This window comes from Prionailurus bengalensis, chromosome B2 (assembly GCF_016509475.1).
Source record: "Prionailurus bengalensis isolate Pbe53 chromosome B2, Fcat_Pben_1.1_paternal_pri, whole genome shotgun sequence".
Classification (NCBI taxonomy): Eukaryota; Metazoa; Chordata; class Mammalia; order Carnivora; family Felidae; genus Prionailurus; species Prionailurus bengalensis.
In genome coordinates, this window is record NC_057349.1 from 8,932,148 (window position 1) to 8,959,886 (window position 27,739).

Here is a 27,739-nt window from a genome sequence, read left to right on the forward strand (position 1 = left end):
CCTTCCACAGCCACAAAGCAGATGTTTAATTTTGCCAGCCGGTCATCACACATGAGAACTGAAAACGGGACCAAGTGAGAGACTACGCTCAAATCAGTGTAAATCCATTACTCCTGGCAGAGCAGTGGGTCAAAAAGTTCACCTCCGTAGGGCACACATCATTCAGTGGAAACAATGGGTGTTCTCTGCACAACGTTTCCAAATCCGATCTCAATCCACTGTACCAGGGGTAAAGCACCGATTTTTCTGTTAGGGACGGCCAAGATTCAGGAAACTGTAAACATATTAAACATAGTCTTACAGCTGTTATCTGATGGTCTATATGCTACACCAAATGCTCTATTTATTTCCGGACAGAAAATAAATTCTATCATAGAAGGAATCTAATTTTGATTTTCTACAGCAGAAGTATGGCACTGAAGATAACTCTAAGACAAACTGTAAAGCGTCATGCTGATGATATAATTTAAGTGCAGCGTATTTTCTTTAAACACGTATTAGGTTCACTTTCATCTGCCATCTTTTTGGAGAATGGAAAACTCCCCAGTTGAAATACGCTCGCTAATAGGTAGATGTTTCTTTGGAATTAAACTGTAAAAAGTGTTATGAAAACCAGCTTGCTATATACATGGCGACGACCGCATGGCATTCTCATCATGGTCGCCATACACACACTCCCGATACGTGAATAACCAACATTGACAGGCAAAGGAAAATAGTAACAGCGCTGAAATCCACAATGGAAATCTGCAGTCTGAAAAAGTAGATCTAACATGTTTTAAGAGGCAAACAGGAAACGTGTAACAATGAGTGTTGTGCCACGTGGTCCTTAAAATCCTGAACTTACTAAATGTCATCATATTAGTAGGAGACTCTGGCTAAAAGCTAATTTAATACTTAAATGTTAATATAATTTCCCCATTACTACATCTGCCATGAATGTTTTTTCCACCAATAAGAGCAAGTTAGAAAATGGTACGTAAGGAAAGAAAAATCCTCCAGCAGTACCCTTGTTACAGAGATAGCCACAGATGCACACTATTTCCAGGCCTAGCTTATTAAAAATTAGTACTACACTTTCAAAAACTTGTGATTTCTTGAGCAGAGATAAAATAAGGAATTAGCTTAATAAAAATTATCTAAAAATAATATAACTGAAATTAGGCTACTGTCTTACCAGGCATGAATATATAAAAAGAGTGCCATTTTATTTAAAACATGCACAGACTAAATCCTAAAATAATTAATTTCTTTAGCCACCCCAAGACGAAGGAGTCACGAAAATAGCACCGGGTAAATCTTGTTACAAATACTGCAATGTGGACCCATACATATGATAAATAAAGTATAAGAAAGCACTCAGCATTTCTGTGTAAACTGCTTCTGAAGGATTATTATGGAATGCACACACTGGCTGAACTTAAAGTGTTCGGGTTTTGAACATTAATTTACTTTGACTATGTGCATGTCAGAATGAAAGATTGCTGTCTGGATGCGGACGTGCCGTATTAATATTGAACGCGGGCCTTCACTCCAGGTCAGCAGTCACTCCAACTCTACTTCAGCAAGTGGTCAAAGTAATGAACTCATTAAAATGTATGTGTTACAAGGTTATCTCCCCAAAACAGCTCTCAAATAGAGGGAGCCTTGAAACTTAAGCATTAGATATGCCAGAACCAACCTCTAATTGTCGCCAAGTCTGGAGAAAATTGAACTTACTCTTGCTACCTAATAACCAATAAATTTACTTGCTTTCATCAGTATCTTGGGAGAAGTCAGAGTTTTAAATTATACACCGCTAACCTGGCTGCCTCCAACAGAGTTGAATGCTCTTGAACCAACCTACACACACTGGAGGATCGTTTTAAGCCCTGAAGCCCAAGACGGACTTGTCTTCATTTTGGATGCCTCGCCGTATTTCTCAATGAAGTAAAATGTTACTCCTTCCATTTTTATTAACTCCATTCAAATTATTTTCCACTTTGGTGAGACAATAAATTTCAATTCTCCAGACTAAAGGCTGACATACCAAACAGGTTTTTGCCCCAGATTAAAAAAAAAAAAAAATTATATCTGACCTTCAACATATACAACAGCATGAGTAACTAACCCCCCACCACCACCCCCCACCACCAAAAGCTCAAATACTTTTTAATTGTTTTTCGGCATCAGGGATAAATCTTCTGTGTTTGTACCTGGTACAGTGTAGTGGGATCATTCTCCAGCTCAGACCTTCATTTCTCTCCCTCCCAAGTCACCCAATTATTTCCACTAGCAGATAATTCTTCATTTTAATAACATTTTTAACGTACATAAGCTATGCTTTGTGCAAGTGTGTTTTTCCTCCCAAAAACGCTGATTCACTTTGTACATAAAAGCAGACGGGGCCCCCAAATTTGTAATTAATCATTTCACATTGCTTCATTTCCTCATTATCCACCCAATTACCAGATAAGGGCAGAACAGGGAGAAGGCCAGGTCAACAAAGACAGGCGAAGTAGGAGTATTTTCACGGGGAGGAGACCATATCTGTCTTTTTCACTGCTGAATACACAGCACCACAGGCACCTGGTGAAGATCTACTGAAAAAATGAATCTATGAAGAACAGCAAAGACTAGAGTTGAGCTCGCTCACTTTATAAAACAGAAGTAAACTGAGGCTCAGAAATATTACATGGCTTGGCTAAGATCACTAGGCAAGATGGTCAACCTCCCAGTGGCTAACTCAACAGATAGCACTCTAACACCAACTTCTTTCTTATTCATTCTCCCACCTATAGTACTTATTCTTTGAGATCAACACAACCCACTTTCTAGAGATTTACGTAGGTTCCCCCTTATGGAAATAGAGACGGGACGCAATCCCTTCCCAATCAGGGGGCTAATTTTTTAAAATTCCCATAGCAGAAGAATCTATTTGGAGGGAATTTTAAGATCTCAGAGAAGGACAGAATAGGGAGACCAAAAGGAGAAAAAGAATCCATGGAAGCCCCAATCAAAAAAGTTTTTAATTTACTGCAGTAAAGATATCACACCAAAAGAAAGGACTGTTAAGTGACATTCTACTCTCAGTTCATAACGAATACTGCATTTTTAAGGCTGCTAACCATCCTCTGCTTTTGAGAGAATTCAGGATCTCCCTGAATTCAGAGAATTCAGGATCTTCTACAGTTTCATTCAAATGTGAGAAAATTTTCTTTTGACTTGTAACAGATAAAATACATTCTAAGATGTTTTCATTGTATCTATAGTCCAACCGATTCTGTTCTTTTACTGGAATAGATTTCTATGTTTCTGGGGCCCCACAAAGTCCCAGGAACACTCCAACACAGATCTCAACTTCCTCCTGGCTCTCAGACACAAGATGGCAAATACCAGGGCCCAGAAATGTCTTCCCTGCTGAAAGGTTAAAACCTCTACCATAGGACCTATCAGCCATTTTTCTTCCTTTTGAATTCCCAACCCTCAACTTCCTCTTTTCTAAATTATCTCAAAAGGGGGTGATTTAAATATACCTAAGGGAAAAAAATCTAATGGCCCTGAAAGATTAAATAAACATCAACTTAATGCAATCTACTGGAACTTCACACAAAGGGAAATTGTAATGGGAGTGGAGGAAGAACCTTCAAATTTGGTAGCTAGTTTCATATTCAGATAAAGAATTTCTCCATCCTCTATAATACCTTAGGTTTAAAACAGCATAGCACCAGAATTAAGCATTCGAGTGGCTGGCAGTCAATGCTAATTAGTATGACATGCTGAGACTTATCAGATGGCCCATGACCTATACCCACAATGAAATCTAACTCCAAATGTTCTTGACCAAAGTGAAAAAGCATTTCTTTGGCAGGTGGCGGAAGGAATGATGAGTCAGGAAGAAATACTCAACACTGGCCAGATGCCTTAAGGTATCACCAGTAAGAACAGGAAAATGAAAAGAACCAATTGAAGAAACTAACAAAGAACAATGTGCCCATTTTATTTAGGCACTTTAAGCAAGAAATGTACACTTACAGTCCCCATGAATCACAACATTTGTAAAGCACAAATAAGGCCGTTAACTGCAGTCAGGCTCATTAAAAAGTCCCCAAAACTTACAAAAGAACTACTTGAACTAGAAAAATGCGACATTTAATTCTTTCAGGTGGTAAGAAATGATCAGTGATTTACACCTAATAGTAAAAAGAAGGGCAACACAAATGAGAAACCACTCTGTACATAATCATTCAGTACATTTTACTTGTTTCTCATGAATGAGACAAATATAGATATGAATTCATTCAGCAACATGGCGTGCTCATTATAGGCCAAATATGATAGGAGGTCATATGAATAGAAAAGTTGTACTCAAGTCCAGTCTAATAGGACAGAGTGAGAGAGAGTTGTGAACAAGTAATTCCAACAGAATCTAGTAAGTGCTATAAGCAGAGATAAAGACCATCTCGGTCATAAGACTGCGTTAAGGAAGAGCCTGACTGGGAGAGGGGAGGGGACGGAGGGGCAGAGTTAGAAGTGTTCAAAAAAGATTCACGGGGCGCCTGGGTGGCTCGGTCAGTTAAGTGTCCGACTTCAGCTCAGGTTATGATCTTGCAGTTTGTGAGTTGGAGCCCCGCATCGGGCTCTGTGCTGACAGCTCAGAGCCTGGCACTTGCTTCAGATTCTGTGTCCCCCTCTCTCTCTGCTCCTCCCCCACTCCCACTTTGTGTCTCTCTCTCTCTCTCTCTCTCTCTCTCTCTCTCTCTCTCAAAAATAAATAAACATTAAAAAAAAAATTTTTTAAAGATTCACACCTGACATTTCTTAACATAGTACTTTACCAATTCCAAAGTATGTGAAAAAACACAACCCATCCCTCATACTTCTGGAAACAGTCAAAATGTCAAAATGAGAAGTAAAAAAATAAAATAAAAAATAAATTCACTGAAAAAAAAAAAAGGTAAGTAAGTTCCCTAATAATGTCACCTTTGAAGCAAGACTTCAAATCTTCCAACTGCTAATCCCTTTTCCTTCTATGAAATCACTCCACTCTGTCTTGCTGGTTCCCCGAAGAAGCCAACTATCATATGTTACCTCAATATCCTATTTTGCCTCATTTCCTAATTAACACTTTAGCATCAGAAAGGTGTACAAGAGAGACACACAAAACCAAGTGGGTTAAAATGAATTAAGCGCATATTTAAACTGAAGTTCCAGTTTGTTTCAGAGATCCAAATTTAAAACATTTCTATATAAAAATGAATGTTCTTTAATACCTAATAATACCAATCCTTATCAACCATTTATTAATTTTCTCAACAGCCCCTGAACCCATTTTACAGATTAGGAATCACAGGCTCAGAGAGGTTTGAGAACTATGTATTCAGTTATGCCACACATGCTAATTTAAAAATTACCCCAGGTTTTTCAGACATTTGAATTGATCAGTGTTTTTCAGATCAAAGTGAGACCCAAAAATAGTGAGACCCAATTTCAAGGCAAAGATAAAGGACCATTACACTTGCAGATCAAGGGCTAAATACAAGTAAAAAAACCCCTCTTAGGATAAGTACTTTCTCTAGAAAGGATAAAAATAATTTATCAAGAGTTTCTGGGAAAAAGGATAAGAAATAAATAAATTTAATTTAAGTCATAAATATTTTTATTTTCCTTCTTTGAAATTTTTATTTTAAGAAATTTTTTGAAAGTATTTTAATTCTCCCATATGTTTTAGGTCTTGATCATCCTTACCCCTTTTTCTACCACAAGGTCTTGAAATTCTCAACCACATAATAGTAGTTTCCTACCACGGGGATTTTTAGACACATAACCCTCGAAGTGTACAGAACAGAACAGAAAAGAAGCTGTAATAAAATGGTTTACTTCTTTAAAAGTGCTTATGACATCTATTTCTCTTGTAATATTTTCTCACTGACATTTTTTTTAATTTTGTTTTAAATCAAAAGGTTACTAATAAGGCCTTGCTTAATAATACCAACGACCCAACTCTCCTAATTAAAAGCTGACAGTATTTGGAGTACTTACTACTCTCAGTGAATATTCAGATGTGACAGTCTTTTTAAAATTATGTCTATTTTATAATTTCCTCCCTTACTAAGGCATGCTTCAAGAAAATTATTCAGAGATGCATTTTCTTGTTCTTTTCCAGTCCTTGACACAGACTGGTGAGGGGTACCATGGACTAACAAGCATATTCAACCAACACAGATTACTGAAATTAAAAAGCTGGAACATATTAACATATCTAGGCCACACAGAAGTGTCATAAGGTAAGATCATCAGCATAAATTAGCACATTATTATAAGGCATCTACAGGAACCAGATAAACTGTGCAGGATACATCTTTTTTCATAACAAATATATAATGCTATTTGATTTGATTTATTTTAATCACAACTATTATTTGCAGGAAAAGTACTGGTTGTATAACATCACATTTTACTATGTCAGCTTCCCTGAGAAGCAAATCTGAAATTATGGTGAGAGCCTGGGTGCGGTGGGGTCGGGGAAGGGGGCAGGGTGGAGAAGGGGAATTCTGTGTAAACCATTTGGGGGACACTTAGCTGTCTTTCTCCATTTTGCATTTTTGCAGAAATAGAGGGTTTATTTGTTGTTGTTGTTGTTGTTGTTGTTCACAAATTGTTTTATTTGAGGGTTTTTTTTAGAAGTCATTCTGAGTACATTTTTCTAACTTCCTTATAAAAATCTGAAAACACAAAGTCATTTTCAAAAATAAACCTTTGTCATTTACCAAATCCACAGAATTTTACATCTACACACACACACACACACACACACACACACACGCAGACAAGGGGAAAGAGTAGATCAGTTTCTCACTATTTTAAATAACGAAAACACGGTGTTCTAATCTCTACAATAATAGTATCCTAAGAGTATGGGGTCTGAAGTATTAAAGTGTCATAGTACATTCATTCTATTTTTCATACTATTCATAGCTCACACAACAGTTGTCAAATACTGGAAGAAAATATCTAAATAATAGTCTTTAGCTACTGGAACAGTTGTTGAATAATCAAATCCTCCTTTAATTATGCATTTTTAAACAAATCAGACAAATCACATATGTATCATATTACTAACATCAACAAAGGCAGCAACAAGAGTGAACATTTAAATACAAGCACATACACTCTCATGAACATAAAACAAACCTCTGCCATGTGTGTCCTCACTTCCCCTAAACGACACACAATGAGTAACTGAAACAGTCACATCAGAGTTATAAGATTTTTTTTAATGGAAAAAGAGGCAAACTCTATATTTCTAAGGCTTCTACCTTAAAAAGTGGTATTTAAGGAAAATTAACAAAAATTGAAATGTACAAGCCATGTTAACTTGAAACATGTTCTAGTTTTAAATGAAGGAAACCATGGAAGCACACCCCCAATTGCCTTTGATTTAACCCTGCCCCCAAACAAGAGTCAAACCTTTTCTAATATTGGTAACAGAAGTGTGTTGTGCGTTTCCACTTCCAGTAAAAATTATTGACAAATTCTGTTTATGCTACAAACCAAGGACAGACAGCTCTGACTGGACATAAAAATAACCTCCTCGTATTCTCTTGTTCGGGTCGTACACTGTGTTGGATGCATTATGCTCCATGAATGAACAATCAGGAGGTTTTCACCTAACTGCATGGGAAGTGTATGAACCACATCCTGCTGCATATAAATCCTCACTTCAAATCACATTCCTATTATCTAATTTTTGCATTTCTCACCTGAGAAGCTATTCACAGAACCTACCAGATTCCCCTTTCATCACATTACTGCCAGCAGGAAATTCAAGCAATGACAGATTTTGCTAAATTTTCAAAGGTACTTTTAACATAAAATAACATTCCAGAATGGATAAACCTACGTGGTGTGACCTGAAAGCCACACAAATCATTTATTTATGGCTGTTATGTTTTAATCACTGGATTGTTTTTAGAGGCTTAAAAAAATTAATGGTTCCTGCTATACAAAAGCAACTGTGTTTTCCATGAAACATTAGCTGTCACATTAATACAAGGTTTTATTAATTATACTGGATTATACAGGAGTTTATATCTACAAACTGACTGCTAAATATCTGAATTTCCAAGGCATTTCAAAGTAAAAATGAAACCTGGTCTTAGTAAACCTTGCGTGAATTAAAGATCCATTTACAAAACAGAAAATTAAATGTAAAAAATATAACCTCAATTTAATACATTTCCAGATAAAACATCCAACACATGTTCTCATCAAAAAGCAAATTAAAAATATTAAGACATAGGTAAACAGTGCCACCTTTTGGTATATCTAGGAATCGGGCTTCTAAATTGTACAAAAACATCTTTAATGCAACACAGATGAAAAGAGTATAGCAAGGAATTCAAAGCCCATCGGTTTACAGTTTAATAACATTAAAGCCTAATAAATAAGCATATTATTTGTCTTTTAAGTCATAAATATTTTCAAGAACTAGAACATTACCTCATGGTTACATGTCTTCATTTCAATTTCATGAGGTTTGTAGTACATCACTCCATTAAAAAGAAAACAAAAAAGAAAAAACAAAAAAGACCTGATGAGGCTCAGAAAGTTTTAATGACTGATCCAAACATCCCTCAGTTAAGAATGGTTGAGCCATCACCGGCTCGAAATTGCTGGTTTTTATATTCCCACATGAATTCCTAAAACATATAATAAGTCAAATCCTAGAATTATCCGGTGTCACAATTAATGCACACGTTTCTACGCTGTGTAAAATTTTGCAAAACAGTTCTTGTTTTTACAATGTTTTCTGTATACATTTGGAAATCTAGGTTTAAATTCCTACATGAAGAACGCACAAACACTGACTACACTCCCGCTGCAGCTCACATACCACAAACACGACAACCAACAATTCTTCACCTAACACAGTATCCTTCCTGTCTCTATGCTACTACATCAACCTTCACTCAAAACTGCAAAGCCCCGTTTCCCCCCTCCCTGCCCCAGGAAAGAAAGCCTTTGTTTATGGCTTGTGCTTGATTTGCAACTCACCTAAATCACAAGATTAAAAGCTACTGCAAAAGAGATGGAAATGAAAAGCTTCAAATACTCTCCCTAAAGACTCTTTGCCTTAATTTGACCTCCTATTTAGAGGTTTGTATACCATTTTCAATGTCTTCTGTTTTCACATCTTTCAACGGGTTCCTGTACGGTGTCGGTAGACTATAACGTATGTATTCTAGAACACCACCACCAGTCCCTTCCTTTATTTTTCTAAGGTAGCTAACTCGGCTGTCACATGAAAAGCAGAAAATATTCCCAATGATTTTTTGTCTCTGATTCGTGTGTTACCATGAATTTTCCTCAAAATTCACTCAAGGAGCTCTTGACAGAGATTTCAAAATCACAGTTAATAGGATTCCATCTTAAATTACAGCAACTCAATTAAAAAGACAGCGACAAGGCAACGGCTAATAAGATGGCGGCTAAAATGGTTGCCAGAAACACCTGAAAGAGTCACAGCAGAGGATGGAACACGACCCCATGACCCAGCGCAAGTCAGACCGTAGCGCACAAACGCAGTCCGTGGATCAACCTCACCGCTTACTCACGACGTATTCAAGTGTAAGGCGTGCAAGCTGGTAAACTGAGCTACTTCTAAAAATGACTCACAGGGAAGGATTAAGTCAAAACACGCTAAGAGTAGGCTTTTTAGAAGGATTTCCCTTCACCCCACGGCGCCTTCTGCCATATTACAAGGGCTAAATGCTCACCCTCAGGGGTAAACAACATTCTGCATCTTCTCTAGAGACTCTTAATTTCTTTCCTCTATTTCGGAACGGATGAAAAAAGCCCATTTTGAAGGCCCTTAGTTTTATTTCTCTCTGCTTTAGTTCCGGGCAAAAAGGGGGAAAAGGAGGAGAAAGTACCCTTCTCACTGCCGTCCTTCTACTCTGCACCCTTACCAACTGTCACGAGGAACTCAGCATTTGAATACAAGCAGCACTCCAAGGTCACTGGTGTCTCTCTACAAGTCTCACATTGTATACACACAAACGTTTGGAAATAAAGAGAACCAAATTTTAGATTTGAGGGAACATCAACATTTTTTTTTTAATGTTTATTTTTGAGAGGGAGAGAGACAGAGTGTGAGCAAGGGAGGGGCAGAGATAGAGAGAGAGGGAGACAGAATGCCAAGCAGCTCCAGGCTCTGAGCTGTCAGCCCAGAGCCTGAGGCGGGGCCTGAATTCACAAACTGCAAGATCATGACCTGCGCAGATGAAGACGCTCAACCGACTGAGCCACCCAGGCGCCCCGGGAACATCAGCATTTCTAACACTGAATCCAATCCCATTACATTGAAGGCAATTACTGCTTGCAGCTTCATCAGGATGGATTAAATTAGATTTCTGATTCGATATAATTTGTAGTGTCCATGTCAGGAAAAGTGATAGTATGAGGATCTTATCCAAGACCTGCCAAGACTATGCAGACTGGAGTTGACAGACACCGAAATAGGATTGTACTGAAAACTCAAAGGATTCTCTCTCTCTCTCTCGCTCGCTCGCTCACTCACACACACACAATTTATTTAACCTTTAGAATATACTTTAAAGTTTTATTCTGCTATATAGAGAAGACTAATAAACTTACTTCGAGATAGCCAAAATATCATTTTTATTTGTTCACTAATTCACTTAAAAGAACACCTGAATTCCTATTTTGTGCCAGGTCCTGTGCTTAATGGTAATAATGATAATCCACTGAACACTTGGCACATGCTAACATTTAATCTTTGGGGGGAAAACTACTGTTGTCTTCATTAAGTACAGACAGATACTGAAGTAGAGACACTGTCTTTTGTCCAAAGTCATACAGCTAATCCATGGCCATAGCCGGGTCTTACAGTCTAGCCAATGATAATAGGGGCTACTGTCTGCTCCTAAAAATTAAGTGACAGTTGTCTCTGAGATGTCAAAGGTAAAGATGGCTAAGATAGGAGGAACTCACTCACTATGGGAGAGACATGGGAAACAGACAAATTACCCTAAGAAGGAACTAACAGAGGGACTTCTCTCTGCCTCTAAGCCAGGGGAACATACCAGCAGCAGTGCAAGCAGACTTAGGGTAAATACAGGCATCAGGATCGAAATGATCAAGTTGGTTGATCTAATATGCAGAGTCACGACTGTTATACACACGCACACAAACACACAAACAGGCCCTTAAGTCACCCATATATATCACCTGCATGAATCTATGTACAAAAATTCTTACCAACGCTTAAATTTGACAAGCACCAGGCTACAATAGAGGAAGGACCAGAAGGAAGTCTGCAGATTGCCCAGACATTCGAATCACTTCCGCTGAAATTAACCATCAAACACATGTGGGTCAAGTGGGAACGGTGGGAAATTTTAAAGGGCTGTAGTTTACTGCCTTCTCATTTCACATTAAGCCTCATTAACCTTAAATATGTTAACAGATTTGAGGATTAATGGGCTCCTCAAGATGCATCTCACGCAAAGATTCGTTTTGAGAAAGTACGCAAGCGACGTAATGGCAGAGGTAACAAATGTTTGTCCTCAAAGGCAAAAACTCCCACCTTAGCAGGCTCCCGTGGGCGAGAGGGCAACCACCACATTCTAGGACAAGCACAGTCAGGGCAAGAGAGCTATGGAGATGTCAAGCAATGAGTCGGTGAATGAGTCATTTCACATCTGGTCTCCAGCATACATGTTGCAAGCAGATTGCACAGGATCCGTGCTGCCTCCGAGAAGGTCAACTTGTCCAATTCTTATATAAACACTACTACACACTTTTAAAGGTAGTAAATCAGAAAAAATAAGGTGTTAACAAATTTAATAACTTCTAATAATTTTATAAGAGGACTATTTGTAACATGAAAATCACTTTTCATATGTATTATAGGGGCAGTGATCATGTAATATAATACTGCCATCTATTGTCCAAGAGCTAAAAATACATCACATCTTTAATCCAAACTCACTAAATTTTTAAAGGCCCAAAAGAGCCCACACTATTTTACACACTCAAGTGTCAACATCTCAAAAAAAGGTTCTTCCCAAAAGTCAAGAACAGTAACACAAAAAACAGATTTTTAAGTGTAGCTTCCCAGGTAACTTATCATTTACCCTTGAGAAAGAAAGATGGAAAGAAAGGCAAGGACAGGAGGGAGGGAGGGAGGGAGGGACAGAGAGAGAGAGAGAGAAAGAGAGAAAGAAAGAGAAAACTAAAACTTAAGCAGACTATTTCTGAATACACTATCCAAAAAACAGTTTTACAAAATCTCAAAAGGTAATGTGAATCATTGAACAACAATTAAGCAAGTATGAAATTTCTGAAAATCTCTAGCCTATGTTGATTTTTCTCTCCTAAAAAAGTCTAAAATATTAAAAGTAGGGAAAAAAAATTTTTAATACCAGAACAGCAGCAATTCTAAAGACTAGTCTTCTTAAAACAATTCAGCACTTCATAGTAGTCTGTTTACAAAAAAACAACTACACATGAAGTATTAGTAACACCTACATGTTACAAGAAGTAACATATAGACAAGAGGCTATATAGACAAGAAGTCTAAGTAACTTGGAAAGGTCAGGCCAAAAGTGGAACAGAATGTTGGGGCGCCTGGGTGGCTCAGTCGGTTGAGCGTCCGACTTCGGCTCAAGTCATGATCTCGCGGTCCGTGAGTTCGAGCCCCGCGTTGGGCTCTGTGCTGACAGCTTGGAGCCTGGAGCCTGTTTCAGGTTCTGTGTCTCCCTTTCTCTCTGCCCCTCCCCCACTCATGTTGTGTGTGTGTGTGTGTGTGTGTGTGTGTGTGTGTGTGTGTGTGTGTGTGTCTCTGTCAAAAATAAACATTAAAAAAAAAAATTCAAAAGTGGAACAGAAGGAAACAGGATATTCAAGTTCCCAAAGACAATTAAAAAGATAAACCTTTCCCACATCTACTACAAAGAAAACTGAGAGAAAGAGTTTAAATTTTTTTCAAAATAAGTTACCACAGGAGTTTTTAACTATTACTGGTATTTCACTTCAGATGTGAGATCAGGCTAAGAAAAATTATGACCTAGCACCAATACATTGTAGAACGCACAAGAGTGAGCTAGACTTTCTCTTCATTTGTCTAAAAGGCGAAGATTCTAATCAAGCATGCACGTTCACTCTCAATAAGGGAAATAATATCTGGGATTAAAGAAAAGTTGTCACTACTTAATCTGTATAGATAATCCACAGTTTAGTACAAGATCAAAACGAGTGACTGTGCTGCTACTTAGTAAACTGTTGGTTCAAACACATGGAGTTTTTGTGCTTCACGTAATGAAAGAGATTCTTGGGCCAACAAGAGGAAAATTAACAGAAACTGAAGATCTCCATGCCCCATTTAAAGAAGGGAAAAAAACACTAGAACATAGAGATCATAAAAATTAGCATGCGTTCTATTTTTTATCACAGTGATGAGGAGTCCCAACATCCTGTTAAAATGTATTAAAAACATCGTTTTGAAATGTTACGTTTCATGGAAGCATCAGAAACTGTTAGCATATCAAATTTAAAGTTTCAGGGACTAGGGGCACCTGGGTGGCGCAGTCGGTTGAGCATCCGACTTCGGCTCAGGTCATGATCTCGCGGTCTGTGAGTTCGAGCCCCGCGTCGGGCTCTATGCTGACAGCTCGGAGCCTGGAGCCTGCTTCAGATTCTGTGTCTCCCTCTCTCTCTCTGCCCCTTCCCTGCTCATGCTCTGTCTCTCTCTGTCTCAAAAATAAATAAAAACTTAAAAAAAAAATTTAAAGTTTCAGGGACTTGAGCAGAGAATGCTATTCAGTTCTTAGAATATAAAGCATAATATAATTCCCTACGTAATGAAATGTAATGTAATTAGGCGTCCTGGACTCATTTTAAAATGAAGACCACCTCTTTACAAGACCCTCTGGGTAAAATGAGTAAACAGTACGGGTAAATAAAATCTAAGTTATACTACTTTAAATTTGTTTAAAATTTTAAAAAAGTTATAGGACACACATTGATCACAATATGCCATGTAAGCTAAACAGTATCTTCACCACAATGCTTTCGTTAAGAGGTACACACACTGGGCTCCATTTTCAGGGGACATAACCTTCTAGAGGGGACAAGTTATACATAACATTCAGCAATCAATTATACGTATCAATGGCCCTCACAGTGAAGCATTTTTGAGACTAAATTACATATGAATGGTTTTTCCGTTCCATCTGTCCACATCCTTCCAAGTGATGGAGTCTCTTCGTCAATATGTACGTACAACAAACACGCACCCCACACGCGCTAATTTCTCTTACACTTTTAATTCTCTTCAAATCAGTTCTCAGCTACTCCCACTTTCAAAATCCTGTTTTAACTCCTTTGGCTTGCTCTTCCTCTTCCCCAACTTGGATCAGTGCGTCTTTTACTTTGTTGGCATTCCCAGTCCACTGTCTAACAAAAGGGAAATGTGTGAAGGTCAGATCTTTACTCCGTTCCTTCTGAGATCAGAAGACAATTTTTCCTAGCTCAAGCCAGCCATTCCAGAACACCAAGCACAGGATTCCAAAATTTCACCCTCCTAGAACACGAGGTCAGGTCAAAAAGAGGCTGTCTAGTTCGGACATTTACGGTTCCAATCAACAGCCCACTGTTCATGATACATAATAGGCTGTGCCTGGAGGTCTCATTTCACACTCAGCTCTCTCCAAATTCCTTTCTCGTGTCAAATCCTAACACTGAGAGTTGCTCGGTTTTGTTGTCTCCTACCCTGGAAAGCTGAACTTTTTGGAGATTCGGTAGAAAGAATACAGCTCTGCGTTCCAATAACAACAGTCATCCATTCCAGAATAGGGGAAGTCTCCTTTATTTTTTTTTGAAGTCACATCCTGACTTAGACGCTGTGCTGTCAGATCCCTCATACCAAGTCAGCCATTAGAATTCTCAACTTTCTATGTGAATATTGGCAAAAATAACCAAAAAATATTAAGACTTATGAAGAATACCCCTAGTGGTTCATGCAAATAACCTAATACATGAATATGTCCATAGTAACCAGGCAGGGAAAGTAAAACTGCAAATTACTGGAAAGGTGAGGAAGTTCTTTTAAATAATTACCTTAAGCCTATAGTTTTCCAGCATACGGGATACATATAAAAAGTTAAAGCTTATAAAATTAGCCTGAAATGCCCACATGAGAAGGAAAGTTAACAGATTAACAGATATAGTTACGATTTTAATGTGCAAAAGACCCCTTTTCCTCTTAAAAAAAAAAAAAAAACCCTACATTTAACATTGAGCTTTAGAATAACGCTAAGATTCAACTATATCCATAAGCTGATGGTAACCCTTGTATGTACTACAGTCTGCAAATCATCAGAACAGAATTTATTTTCACTATAATTTCCAGACAGACTTCAGAATCTTCGGATAAAAGGCATCACCTTTGGCTACAGGATAAAGAATTCCTCCAAGGAAACTCTAGGTAACACTTAGAAAAATGTCCTATTCAGCACATAACTTAATACCTCATTGTAAATACTCGTTACCAGTATGTGTAATTTAAGTCAGAAACCTAAATGTCAGGATATTTTTAAGTAATTCTTTAAAAGCCTGGTAAACAAAGTCTTTGTTCTCTTTTTATCTTCAGGTACTATCTATATAAAATTAGCAACAGACATGAACATGTTTTATGAGCTATAACACACTGTACACATATAAACAGCAGTGGTGATGGTTAAGGAATAAGAAGGCTACCTTAAAGAGGTATATGTGGGGGTGCCCGGGGGGCTCAGTCTGTTAAGCGTCTGACTTCGGCTCAGGTCATGATCTCACGGCTTGTGGGTTCAAGCCCCGTGTCAACCTCTACGCTGACAGCTCAGAGCCTGGAGATGCCTCAGATTCTGTGTCTCCCTCTCTCTCTGCCCTTCCTCTGCTCACGCTGGCTCTCTCTTTCTCTCTCAAAAAATAAATATTTTTTAAAAATTTTTTAATAAAAAAATAAAGAGGCAAGAGTTGTACACTAAGAAAGCTGATGAGTTCCACTAGAGATTCTAGAACAGAAACATCGAGTGTTTTATTTAGTGGTTGTGGAGAGGGGCAAATGGGTGAAGGGGAGAGGAGATACAGGCTTCATTAAGGACTGAGTGGGTCACAGGAAGGAAAGGCACATCATAGGGAACGCAGTCAATGGTCTTGTAACAGCGTTGTATGGTGACAGGTGGGAGCCACGCTGGTGTTGAGAACAGCGGGACACAGGGAGCCATCGAATCACTAAGCTGTACAGCTGACATTAACGCAACATGCGTGCCAACTAAAACTTTAAAAAATCTTTCTGGGGGCGCCTGGGTGGCGCAGTCGGTTGAGCGTCCGACTTCAGCCAGGTCACGATCTCGCGGTCTGTGAGTTCGAGCCCCGCGTCAGGCTCTGGGCTGATGGCTCGGAGCCTGGAGCCTGTTTCCGATTCTGTGTCTCCCTCTCTCTCTGCCCCTCCCCCGTTCATGCTCTGTCTCTCTCTGTCCCAAAAATAAATTTAAAAAAAAAAAAAAAAATCTTTCTGGAAACGGAGCACCAGTATTTGCCCTATTACTGTGACAATTAAATGAGGGAACAGAGAGAAGGTCCTTGGCCTGGGCCCAGCACATGGTAAAGCCCGAATGCACATAGGTAATTACTGCTGTTGATCAAAACAGAAAAGCAAAAAGATGATGATGTCATATTTATGTTCCCCCTGGGGGGTGACTTCACACTGATGATAAAGGAGGTGGACCCGGGCCACATGGCTCTCAGCTCCCAGTGCCATCTTTAAAGTAACAGCTTACTTCCACTGCACTGAAATTAAGAAATTGAGCATACTCCTGCGGTATGGATTCCAGTGGTACGTATCCCCCCTTTCTCTCACCTCTAGAAAGAGAAAAAGAGGAAGAAAGACAGACAGACAGAAAACCAGCCTTCTAACAGTATTGCACTTAAAAGAGTCCTAAAAGTCGTGCAGGAGAAATATTAAAATGCTGGACAGCAAAAAATAAAAAATAAAAAACACCCAGTAAAACCTACCTAATAATAGGTTTCCACACTGACCTGCCTTTAAAGTATCAAGTTTGATCTCGCGGTCCATGAGTTTGAGCCCCACGTCAGGCTCTGGGCTGATGGCTCAGAGCCTGGAGCATGTTTCCGATTCTGTGTCTCCCTCTCTCTCTGCCCCTCCCCCGTTCATGCTCTGTCTCTCTGTGTCCCAAAAATAAATAAACGTTCAAAAAAAAAAAAAAGAAAAAGAAAAAAATAAAATAAAGTATCAAGTTTGAGAGACTACACAATATAACAGGAGCAGAGGCTGTGCTGACAGCAGCCATGTCTCAAGGTCCACTCTAGCATACATCAGTTGGGTGAAGGTGTATAGATCACGTCTCCCTTCTCCCAGCCTCAATCTCCTGGTCTTAAAATATGGAGTCACCTCCCACCAAAGTTATTCCATCTGATATTTGCAATAACGTCTGTGAAATGCCTAACACAGTACACTTTCAACCAATTCAACCCCCTTGCCTGGAAATGTGTACAAAAACCCTGATTTCACATAGGTGACATAATATTTTGTGCCTTTTTTTTTTTTTTTTTTTTTTTGGAGAGAGAGACAGAGCACAAGCGAGGGAGAGGCAGAGAGATAGAGAAAGAGAGACACAGAATCCAAAGCAGGTTCCAGGCTCTGAGCTGTCAGCACAAAAAAACCCGACACGGAGCTCGAATTCACAAACCGTGAGATAATGACCTGAGCCGAACTCAGATGCTTAGCCCACTGAGCCACCCAGGTGCCCCTGACTAATTCTAAGAGAAGTAAAATATAAACTTTTCATTTAGTTTCATTGAGACGAAGGTGGAGGTCTGCTTTTTCAGAATCCCACACAATTAGTCTACTTATCTTCACTTGATCTTAGCCAAAAGGCCGAGAAGCGATTAGTCTACTTATCTTAATATCTTTTATCACATATATATAAGCTCAAGATATTAATGTGAAATGTCATGATAACCAGTTTTGTTTTTTTTTTTTTTACATTTTATTTATTTTTGATAGACAGAGCACAAGTGGGGGAGGCGCAGAAAGAGACGGAGACACAGAATCCGAAGTAGGCTCCAGGCTCCAAGCTGTCAGCACAGAGCCCGACGCAGGGCTCGAACCCACAAACTGCAAGATCATGACCTGAGCCAGTCAGACGCTCAACCAACTGAGCCACCCAGGCACCCCAATTCTTAAAACAGACAAAAAACAGGCAAAGAAACTTGATGTGCATTCATACTTTAATTCTGTACAAATGTGATTTCCAGAAACTCCAAGTACAAACACAAAAATCTAGCTTTAATGTCCTTAAAATTCTACTGACCCTCAAGTGTGGCCCTTGAATGTATTCTTGACACAAACATCTGCATAGATGAATCTAACATATCCCATTAATCTCTCTGAAAATTTAAAGCTATTTCTTTTGTTTTGTTTTGTTTTTGTTTTTTGAGAGAGCATAAGCCGGGAAGGGGTACAGAGAGGGGGACTGAGGATCCAAAGGAGGCTCTGTGCTGACAGCAGCGAGCCCAATGTGGAGCTCGAACCCACAAACCGTGAGATGGTGACCTTAGCCGAAGCTGGATGCTCAACCGACTGAGCCACCCAGACGCTCCTAAAAAACTATTTCAAGTTAAACGACCAGGTCCAGGAAATATGCTTATACTTCAGACATTCAATTCTAATATTATCTCCTATGCCATATAAACTACTACTTATTTCTACAAGGAGATTCAAACCTAAAATGTTATATTCTGATGGATGCAAAAATCCTCAACAAAATGTTAGCAAAATGAATCCACTAATATATTTTTAAAAAATCATACACCACAATCAAGTAGAATTTGTTCCTGGGTTACAAAGGTAGTTCAATATTCAGAAAACAATCGACAATCAACATGATATGTCACATCAATAAAAGCAAGTATAAAAATCATGTGATCATTTCAACAGGTGCAGAAAAAGCATTCGACAAAGTGCGACATCCATTCATGATAAAAACCCTCTCTCAGGGAGGTCTAGAAAGAACATACGTCAATATAATAAAGTCCATATATGACAAACCCACAGCCAACATCATACTCAATGTTGAAAAACTGAGAGCTTTTCCCCTGAGATCAGGAATAAAACAAGAATGTGCTCACTGAGCACTCTTACTCAACATAGTACTGGAAGTCCTAGCCACAGCACTCCGACAACACAAAGAAATAAAAAGCATGCAAATTGGTAAGGAAGAAGCAAAACTCTATTTGCAGAGGACATGATACTCTATAGAGAAAACCCAGAAGACTCCACCAAAAAACTACCAGAACTGATGAATGAAGTCAATGAAGTCACAGGATACAAAGCCAACGTAGAGAACTCTGTTGCATTTCTACACACTAATAATGAAGCAGCAGACAAAGTTTAAAAATCCCACTTCAACTGCATCAAAAACAATAATGTATGTACAAGTAAACTTAACCAAAGAGGCAAAAAAAAAATCTGTACTCTGAAAACTATAAAACACGGATGAAAAAAATTCAAGACAACGTAAAGACATGGAAAGACATTCCATGCTCATGGGTTGGAGAAACAAATGTTAAAATGTCCAAACCAATCTACAGATTTGGCTACAGCCAAAGCAATCTACAGCTTTAATGCAATCCCTATCAAAATACCAGTAGCATTTTTCACAGAACTAGAATCAATCCTATAATTTGTGTGGAACCACAAAAGACCCCCAAAAGCCAAAGAGACCTTGGAAAATAAATATGAAACTGGAGGTATTACAATTCCAGGTTTCAAGTTATATGACAAAGCAGTAGCAATTAAAACAGTAGAATACTGGCATAAATATACACAAATAAACCAATGGAACAGAACAGAAAACCCAGAAATTAAACCCACAATTATATGGTCAACTAATCTTCAACAAAAGAAGAATAAATATCCAGTGGGAAAAACACAGTCTCATTAACAAATGGTGCTGGGAAAACTGGACAGCAGCACACTGAAGAATGAAGCTGGACCACTTTCTTTCACCATCCACAAAAGTAAACTCAAAACAGATGAAAGACCTAGATGTGAGACCTGAAACCATAAAAATCCTTGAAGAGAGTACAGGCAGTAATTTCTTTGACATCAGCCATAGCACCATTTTTCTAGATAGATGTCCTGAAGCAAGGGAAATAAAAGCAAAAATAAACAAGGGACTACATCAATAAAAAACCTTTTCCATAGCAAATGAAACAATCAGCAAACTGAAAGGCAGCCTACAGAATGGAATAAGATTATTTGCAAATGATATTTCCAATAAAAGGTTAGTATCCAAAATATATAAAGAACTGATAGAACTCAATACCCAAAAAACAAATTATCCAATTAAAAAATGGGCAGAAGATATGATTAGACATTACTCCAAAGATAACATACAGACTGTCAAGAGATACATGAAAAGATGCTCAACATCACTTATCATCAGGGAAATGCACCTCAAAATGACATAAGCTATCACCTCACACCCATCACAATGGCTAAAGTCAAAAACACAAGAAACAACCAGTGTTGGCGAGGATGGAAAGAAAAAGGAACCTTCCTGCACCGTTGGTTGGCATGCAAACTGGTGCAGCCACTCTGGAAAAGAATGTGGAGGTTCCTCAAAAACTTAAAAACAGAACTACCCTATGATCCAATAATCACACTCCTGGGTATGTACCCAGAAAATATGCAAACACTAATTCAAAGGGATACATGTACCCCTACATTTATTGGAGCATTATTGACACAAGCCAAACTATGGAAGCAGCCCAAGTGTCCATCAAATGATGAATGGATAAAGAAGAGGTGGTGCATACTTACAGTGGAGTATTATTCAGCCATACAAAAGAACGAAATCTTGCCATTTACAGCAACATGGACAGAGCCAGAGAGCATAATGCTAAGCGAAATAAATCAGAAAAAGACACCATATGATCTCACTCATATGCGGAATTCAAGAAACAAAACAGAAGAGCGAAGAAAAAAAGGAAGAAAGAGACAAACCACGAAACAGACGCAACTATAAAGAACAAACTGATGGTCACCAGAAGGGAAGTGGGTGGCAGGATAGGTGAAATAGGTGATGAGGATGAAAGAGTACACTTAGCCTGATAAAAAATAAATAAATGTTATTCCAACCTGACATTATCACAAAGCATTTCTAAAATATAAACTGTAAAAGCTCTTTTAATAAAGCAGGTCCTAAAATACATTAACAGCTTGGCCACTTACTAAAACAGCTTCTAAGATGTAACACACGATATGAAGGCTTTTCCTTTGCCAAAAAACAATGAATTTCTCACCTGCTGGAATCCATGTATACTTCATTTTTTCATGTCTTCATATGTCCTAGCACCACAGCTAACACACATCATGTTCAGACAACACTTGCTGAATGAATAAATGTATACAAATATACAAAGGAACTATCAAGAACTGTAAAACCTAATTTAAAAATCATTTCTCTGGACTACCGGGGTGGCTCAGTTGGTTAAGTGTCCAACGCTTGACTTTGGCTCAGGTCGTGATCTCACTGTCACAAGATTGAGCCCTGTGTCTGGCTCCACACTGGGCACAGAGCCTACTTAAGAGTCTCTCTCCCACTCCCACATTCATACACATACGATGCACATGCACTGTTTTCAAAAAAGTGAAATGAAATAAAAATGATTTCTCTGAAACTGGGGGCACCCAAGCTAAACACTCTATTCTGAACTATGTAGGCTTATCACAAATATTCCGTACATATAACTCACATTATTCTCATCTGTCTATGAACTAAAACTTCAGTCGAGGGCCTTGCAATGGACTTTTTTTCCACTAAACGAAAAAGCACACGCTACTTTCATTCACAGCAAGCACAGCTACAAAGTAAACAACGTCTCTCTCCAGCATCTCTCTCTCCCTCCAATGTAGCTCTATCTAAAATATCTCTAATACAGCTCTACCTAAATGAGAGCTGTCCCTAAAGTCATCACCTTGGGAGACCATGCCTTTATTCCACTACTGGAATTCACAAGCAACTGGTTATGAATTCTTTGATGAAATTATAGTTGTGAGAGTCTGAAGCGATCCAAAAAGCGTACATATCGCTGCTATAAACATTTTTGAAAACTCTTCTGTAACAGTTTTCGGAATCAATTAAGATAAAAAATGCCTTACTTTTAACTAAAACAGCATGGCTCAACATCATATCACATACTTTATTTATTACTTAGTGGCTTCAAATGACCTGTGACCATTCTAACCTTAAATGCACTCTGAAGATAATGAAGATCTGCCACGAATGAGGACACTGAAAATACTTTCCCAACATCTCCAAAGAAATAATCCAAGAACATTAACCAAAGGCAGCCTTACTGGGGGAAAAAAGTTCAGTCTACAGAAACTGCTTACTTGAAGAAACAACACTCGTGGAATGTATGCATTCAAATCATATTTCTTTTAAAAGCCATGGTGTCTATAGGGACAGTTTCACCCTTTTCCATGACGCTAACTGTATACATGCATCCATGTACCCATGATGCAACCGACCGTTCTGAATTTTAGGGAATGACATCAATTCTCCTCAGTAGGCTTCATTCTTTGAAATGAAAAACTAGCAGGCACTATTTTGTAAGTTATGAACCACCTTTTCTCTCAAAATAAAAAGGGTCTGAAAGAAGCAATGAACAAGAGTTAACTGCTCTGAGTAAGCCTCTTTGAGATTTTACTATAGAATAATTATATTCCTGGATTCACACAGTTAAAAGCAATTTCCAGTATATACCCACATAATCTCTCTTGTCTCCAAATAGTAAAAATATCTACTACCGGTAACTGAGAGCTAATTTCGAATTTATTGTATACTGTTTTCAGTAATCTCGGTGTTCATTTTACATGATCTATATCTTATGCCTATTTTGCATCAATTATACAGTTAAAAAAACATTTTAGGTCTATATTTGATTAATAAAACATTTAAAATTATTTAGCAGTAATAATTTATATAAACTCCCACTATTCCACAATAATGAAAGACGACGGCTAGCACAAACAATCCACCCATCATTCATCTCATATATTTAATATAAGTATAAAATCTGTAGAGATTTCTTTTTAAAAAAAAAATTTTTTTTAATGTTCATTCATTTTTGAGAGAGACAGAGCATGAGAGAGGGAGGGGCAGAGAGAGGGAGACACAGAATCTGAAGCAGGCTCCAGGCTCTGAGCTGTCAGCACAGAGGCCGACATGGGGCTCGAACTCACCAAATGCGAGATCATGCCCTGAGCCGAAGTCAGACACTCAACTGACTGAGCCACCCAGGCGCCCCAGAGATTTCCTTTCTAAATGTTTTACAGCAGCTACTATTGTTCATACTTTCTGGGCCTACAGCACCTGACCAGTGAGAAAAGGGACTCTATAGTCCACTACAGGCAAGCCAGACTAGAATTAAACACAGACTATAAATTTCTAAAGTGGGGACAATCAACAGGACATAAAGTTAGTACAAATACATACAAGTAATGAAACTATATAAAAGTAGTACACCACATTAATAAGAGAAACAAATTTCAATTTATTCTCCCTTTTTACTATTTCCCAAATAAGAAGTTAAAATTGGGGGCACCTCGGTGGCTCAGTGGGTTGAGCATCCAACTCTCGATTTCAGCTCAAGTATGATCCCAGGTCCTGGGATCGAGCCCCATGTCAGGCCCCACGCTGAGCACAGAGCCTGCTTAAGATTTTCTCTCTCCCTCAAAAGAAATAAAGAAAAAAAAAGATTTTCTCTCTCCCTCTACCCCTTTTCCCTCTCACATGCAATCTCTCTTTAAAGCAAAAAATTAAAAATTAAAAAAAGGCTAAAGCTGGATATACATAACAAAACTTGGTATTCTTGTGTAAATGCATCAGGACTATTTTACTTTTTATCACTTAGAACAGTACTGTAATAAGATCAAATACAAAATTCTAATGGACTAAAATTAAAATTACAATGTGTTAGATATTTAACACTACCTAGGAGAAGTCAAACTCATTTTTTTTTTAATGTTTTAGGAAATTATCTTACAGACTATTGTCTTAATATTCTTCACCATCAGAATGTATCAAGGCAAACCCATGTAACTTATACTAAAAATTACTAACGAATCCAGAAGGATAATCCTTTTATTTTTTTGAGAAATCATTCTAAAAACACATTTTGAGTACTTTTATCTAAAGAACAAAATTATTAAGGCTGATTCTGCGGTCTAAAGGACAAGTTATCAAAAACTCAGAGTTAAGACATTAGGATCATTGAGTTGCTGAAGGAAACACCACTAGGAAAGAAGTTTCCAATCTTCCCATATCCTCACAGGCCATCTTGAGGCTAAGACTTTGCCAATCACACAGGCATAGGCAACAGTGGTCAAGAGCAGTGTTCTGGGGTGACAAGAGACTTCACTGTCCGTGATTTAAGGTAGGACACAACCTCTCCATTCTCGTCTGTATAGTCAAGTCAGGATGCCAATACTTCCACATCTCCCAAAGGCTAAGCAAGGTGACATACATAAGGCACCAGGCCAGTGCCTGTCACAAAATATCAAATCATGGCCCCATTCAATATACATGCTGACAGACACAGTAATGTAGACATGACATGTGCCGGTTTCCACATATACATACTTCCTAGCTCCGTCCACTGACAGCTCCTAGACACATGGACACTTCACAGTGGCAATGAGCTCACCTACTGCCCACAAAGCTCGTCTGGCTCAAAACACCATTCTTTTACCGAAAGGGATCAGGACTCCCTGGAAAAATGGTTGCTTCCAAGGCTGGGGAAGGGAAAATATGAGACGAGCACATCTTGTGGCGGCAGACAATAGAAAGAAGGGGGGCTTGTTGAGAAAACACAGGAGCCATCTTGACAAGGTCCTACGGCCAAACTGGAACAGACGAGCGGCAAAATAACAACAGTATTGGACTACAACCCACAGGAACGACAAACAAGCATGTAAATCCATGTCAATATATGTAAATAAAACCAGGGAGAAAGGGTTGTCCTTACAGGAGAATTCCAATTAATAAGCGTAAGAAAGGAAGAAACAGTGAATCACCATTTAACAAACAGTAATGACTGCTGCAGACACGATCCATGGACACAAATTTTCAGACACTGAAACTAGCAGAGAAATGCTGGGGGGAAACAGGAGATCTATTAATTACAATGAAAAAAACGGTAACTTGACTGTGGAGAAGTCTAGCAGACGTGGCCCTCTGGTTATAAGACATATCAACTCATTATCGACTCCCGGATATGATGCACTGAGAACTCAATGTGCTCTTCTTGCCAAGAATGCATACATAACCGGATTCTGATCAGGAGAAGACACCCAACAAACCCAAGTTGAGGGACATTCTACAAAACAACCAATAACTCTTAATCAGCTTTCCTCAGCAGTCTATAGACATAAAAGACAAGGAACAAGAGAGGAACTATCAACTGGCGGAGACTAAGGAGCCATTACAAATAAATGTAAAGTGAGATGCTAGACCGGATCCTGGAACAGAAGAACGTCAGTGGGGAAACCGGCAGAAATCAAACAAGATGTGCAGTTTAGGTAACAGTACTGCACTAATGTTAACCTCCTAGTTTATTAATTCTAGCTTAATTATGTAAGATGTCAGTACTAGAGGAAACTGGGTAAAGGACATATGCAAACTGTCATATTACTACTTTTCTGTAAGTCTAAATTTATTTCAAAGTAGTTTTTTTAAAGTATTTGTATAATAATGTATCTATAGTTATCTAGACAACATATAAGAGTTATCATTTTGTTTTGCCTTAAAATCATTAAGTCATGCTAAAATATACTTTAACTGCTGAAGCTAAAATATATATCTCTAAAGAATTCAGCCCTGAAAAACCTAACCAATAAAATACACTATAGATCCCATTACCTGTAATTTCATATCCATAAGCAGCTAGTTGTCCAGCCATATATTCTCCATCCGAATTATTATGAGAACAACCCCATGTTCGCATCCAAATTTTCTGTATGCCTGGAATAGTGCTATTAAACAATCAATAAAAAAAAAAAAAAGTAAGTCTCATTTAGGAATTTTTTTTAGAACAAAATCACTCGATTTCTGGGCATATTATGCAAAAATACGCTCACGGCAACCCATGTGCAATCTATTCATGAAACGCACCAACTTAATCCATAATCAACTGTTATACCAAAAGTCTAAAATCAAAGTAAAATAATCACAGAAACCTAAGTTATGACTCTCTCCATATAAATATTTCCCTTTTCTCTGCATTTTAATTTCAGTACTAAAGTACTATCACTAAGTTAAACTCCTAAAGAGGTAAATACAAATAACAATAGCAAACAAAATGGTTCTAGCAAGAGAAGCAAATAAAGAAAAACTAAGGACATCACCCATTCACTGACTCCTATATAACAAATACAATCTTTATAACTTACAAATAACTGAATCAAAACAGAAAAACCATCACCCTACAGCATAATTAAAAGTACTCCATATGTAAAAATAGTTATAAAAATGTAATATTTTTAGAAAGGGAAAAATAGTCGTTCAACTCAGACTGCACTAATAATTTAAATTTAAATAGAAGTTACCTTAAAGACATATTCAGAGCAAATTCAATAAACTTCGGTCATTAAAATATGAGAAGTTTAAATTCACAGACTTTAAAAAGTGTTACAAATAAAACCATCAAATGCATTAAAACTTTCAACAATTTACTATCTAAACAAATATAAGCATGTTAAAATTATACAACTGCATAATCCTTTCTGGCTAGGCTGTATTACAATTTCACAGAACTACAACAGACCTAATATGATAAATGACACAATAATTTTTTTGTGCCAATGCCTTTAGCTGATCCAGAAGTATTTGTAAATTTGCTAAGAAAAATCAAATACCCAAACCACCAGTCTCATAAGAATTTCAAAATGCAGTAAAATGCCTCATTTGGAAGTAACACAAAATTACATACCAACTACAGAGATACCAAAGAGATCCTGGGGTGGCGGACACAGATATGGGGCAGGGGCAGCATTTCCTATATTTATGCCAAATACTGTCCTTGACCCAGTCTTCAAGAAACATGCCATCTGACATCTTTTTTTTTTTTAACCAATTACTTTGCTAAATTTAAAACCAAATAAAATATCTCCTCTCCAAAAGATTTTTAGAAACAGCACCTATATATATACACATATATATATGAGTATATATATGTACATATATATATGAGTATATATATGTACATATATGCATATATACACATATATACACATACACACACACACACACACACTGATATATACCAGTATGTATCAGTAGCACCAGTTTCTTCCTTGGTAGGATGCTGAATATAATCTCAAAACAAGAGCTTACCTATTGCTCGGTGGGCTGTTTTCATCTTGCAAATATTTTTGGGTGTTTCGCTTTCGCACCTTTGGAACAACATGCTTCCGTGAAAAATGCCTATCTTGTGGCTTTAAATCTTCCTGTGACACAATATCTTCTATGTCGTCCAGGAGAGAATCACAGGAGGCAGAAGGCATCTTCTCTATTACATAAAAAAGTAATAAACGACAGAGGCATATGAGTCCCTCACAAATCTATTTCACATGGATCATCTACGAAATGTTCTTGCTGATCTT

The 27,739-nt window shown here is 38.0% G+C and overlaps 1 protein-coding gene across 3 annotated transcripts in view; it reads right to left on the reverse strand.

The window, feature by feature from the left end:
* CDKAL1 (CDK5 regulatory subunit associated protein 1 like 1) overlaps positions 1–27,739 on the reverse strand; it is a 659,261-nt gene that overhangs the window by 611,909 nt on the left and 19,613 nt on the right. For all 3 annotated transcript variants that reach the window (XM_043590714.1, XM_043590715.1, XM_043590713.1), the window contains 2 exons: positions 27,471–27,645; positions 25,998–26,110 (listed from right to left, as the gene is read on the reverse strand). In XM_043590714.1, coding sequence (XP_043446649.1) covers positions 25,998–26,110; positions 27,471–27,640 — 283 coding nt within the window. In that variant the 5' untranslated portion in view covers positions 27,641–27,645. The remainder of the gene's footprint in view (positions 1–25,997; positions 26,111–27,470; positions 27,646–27,739) is intronic.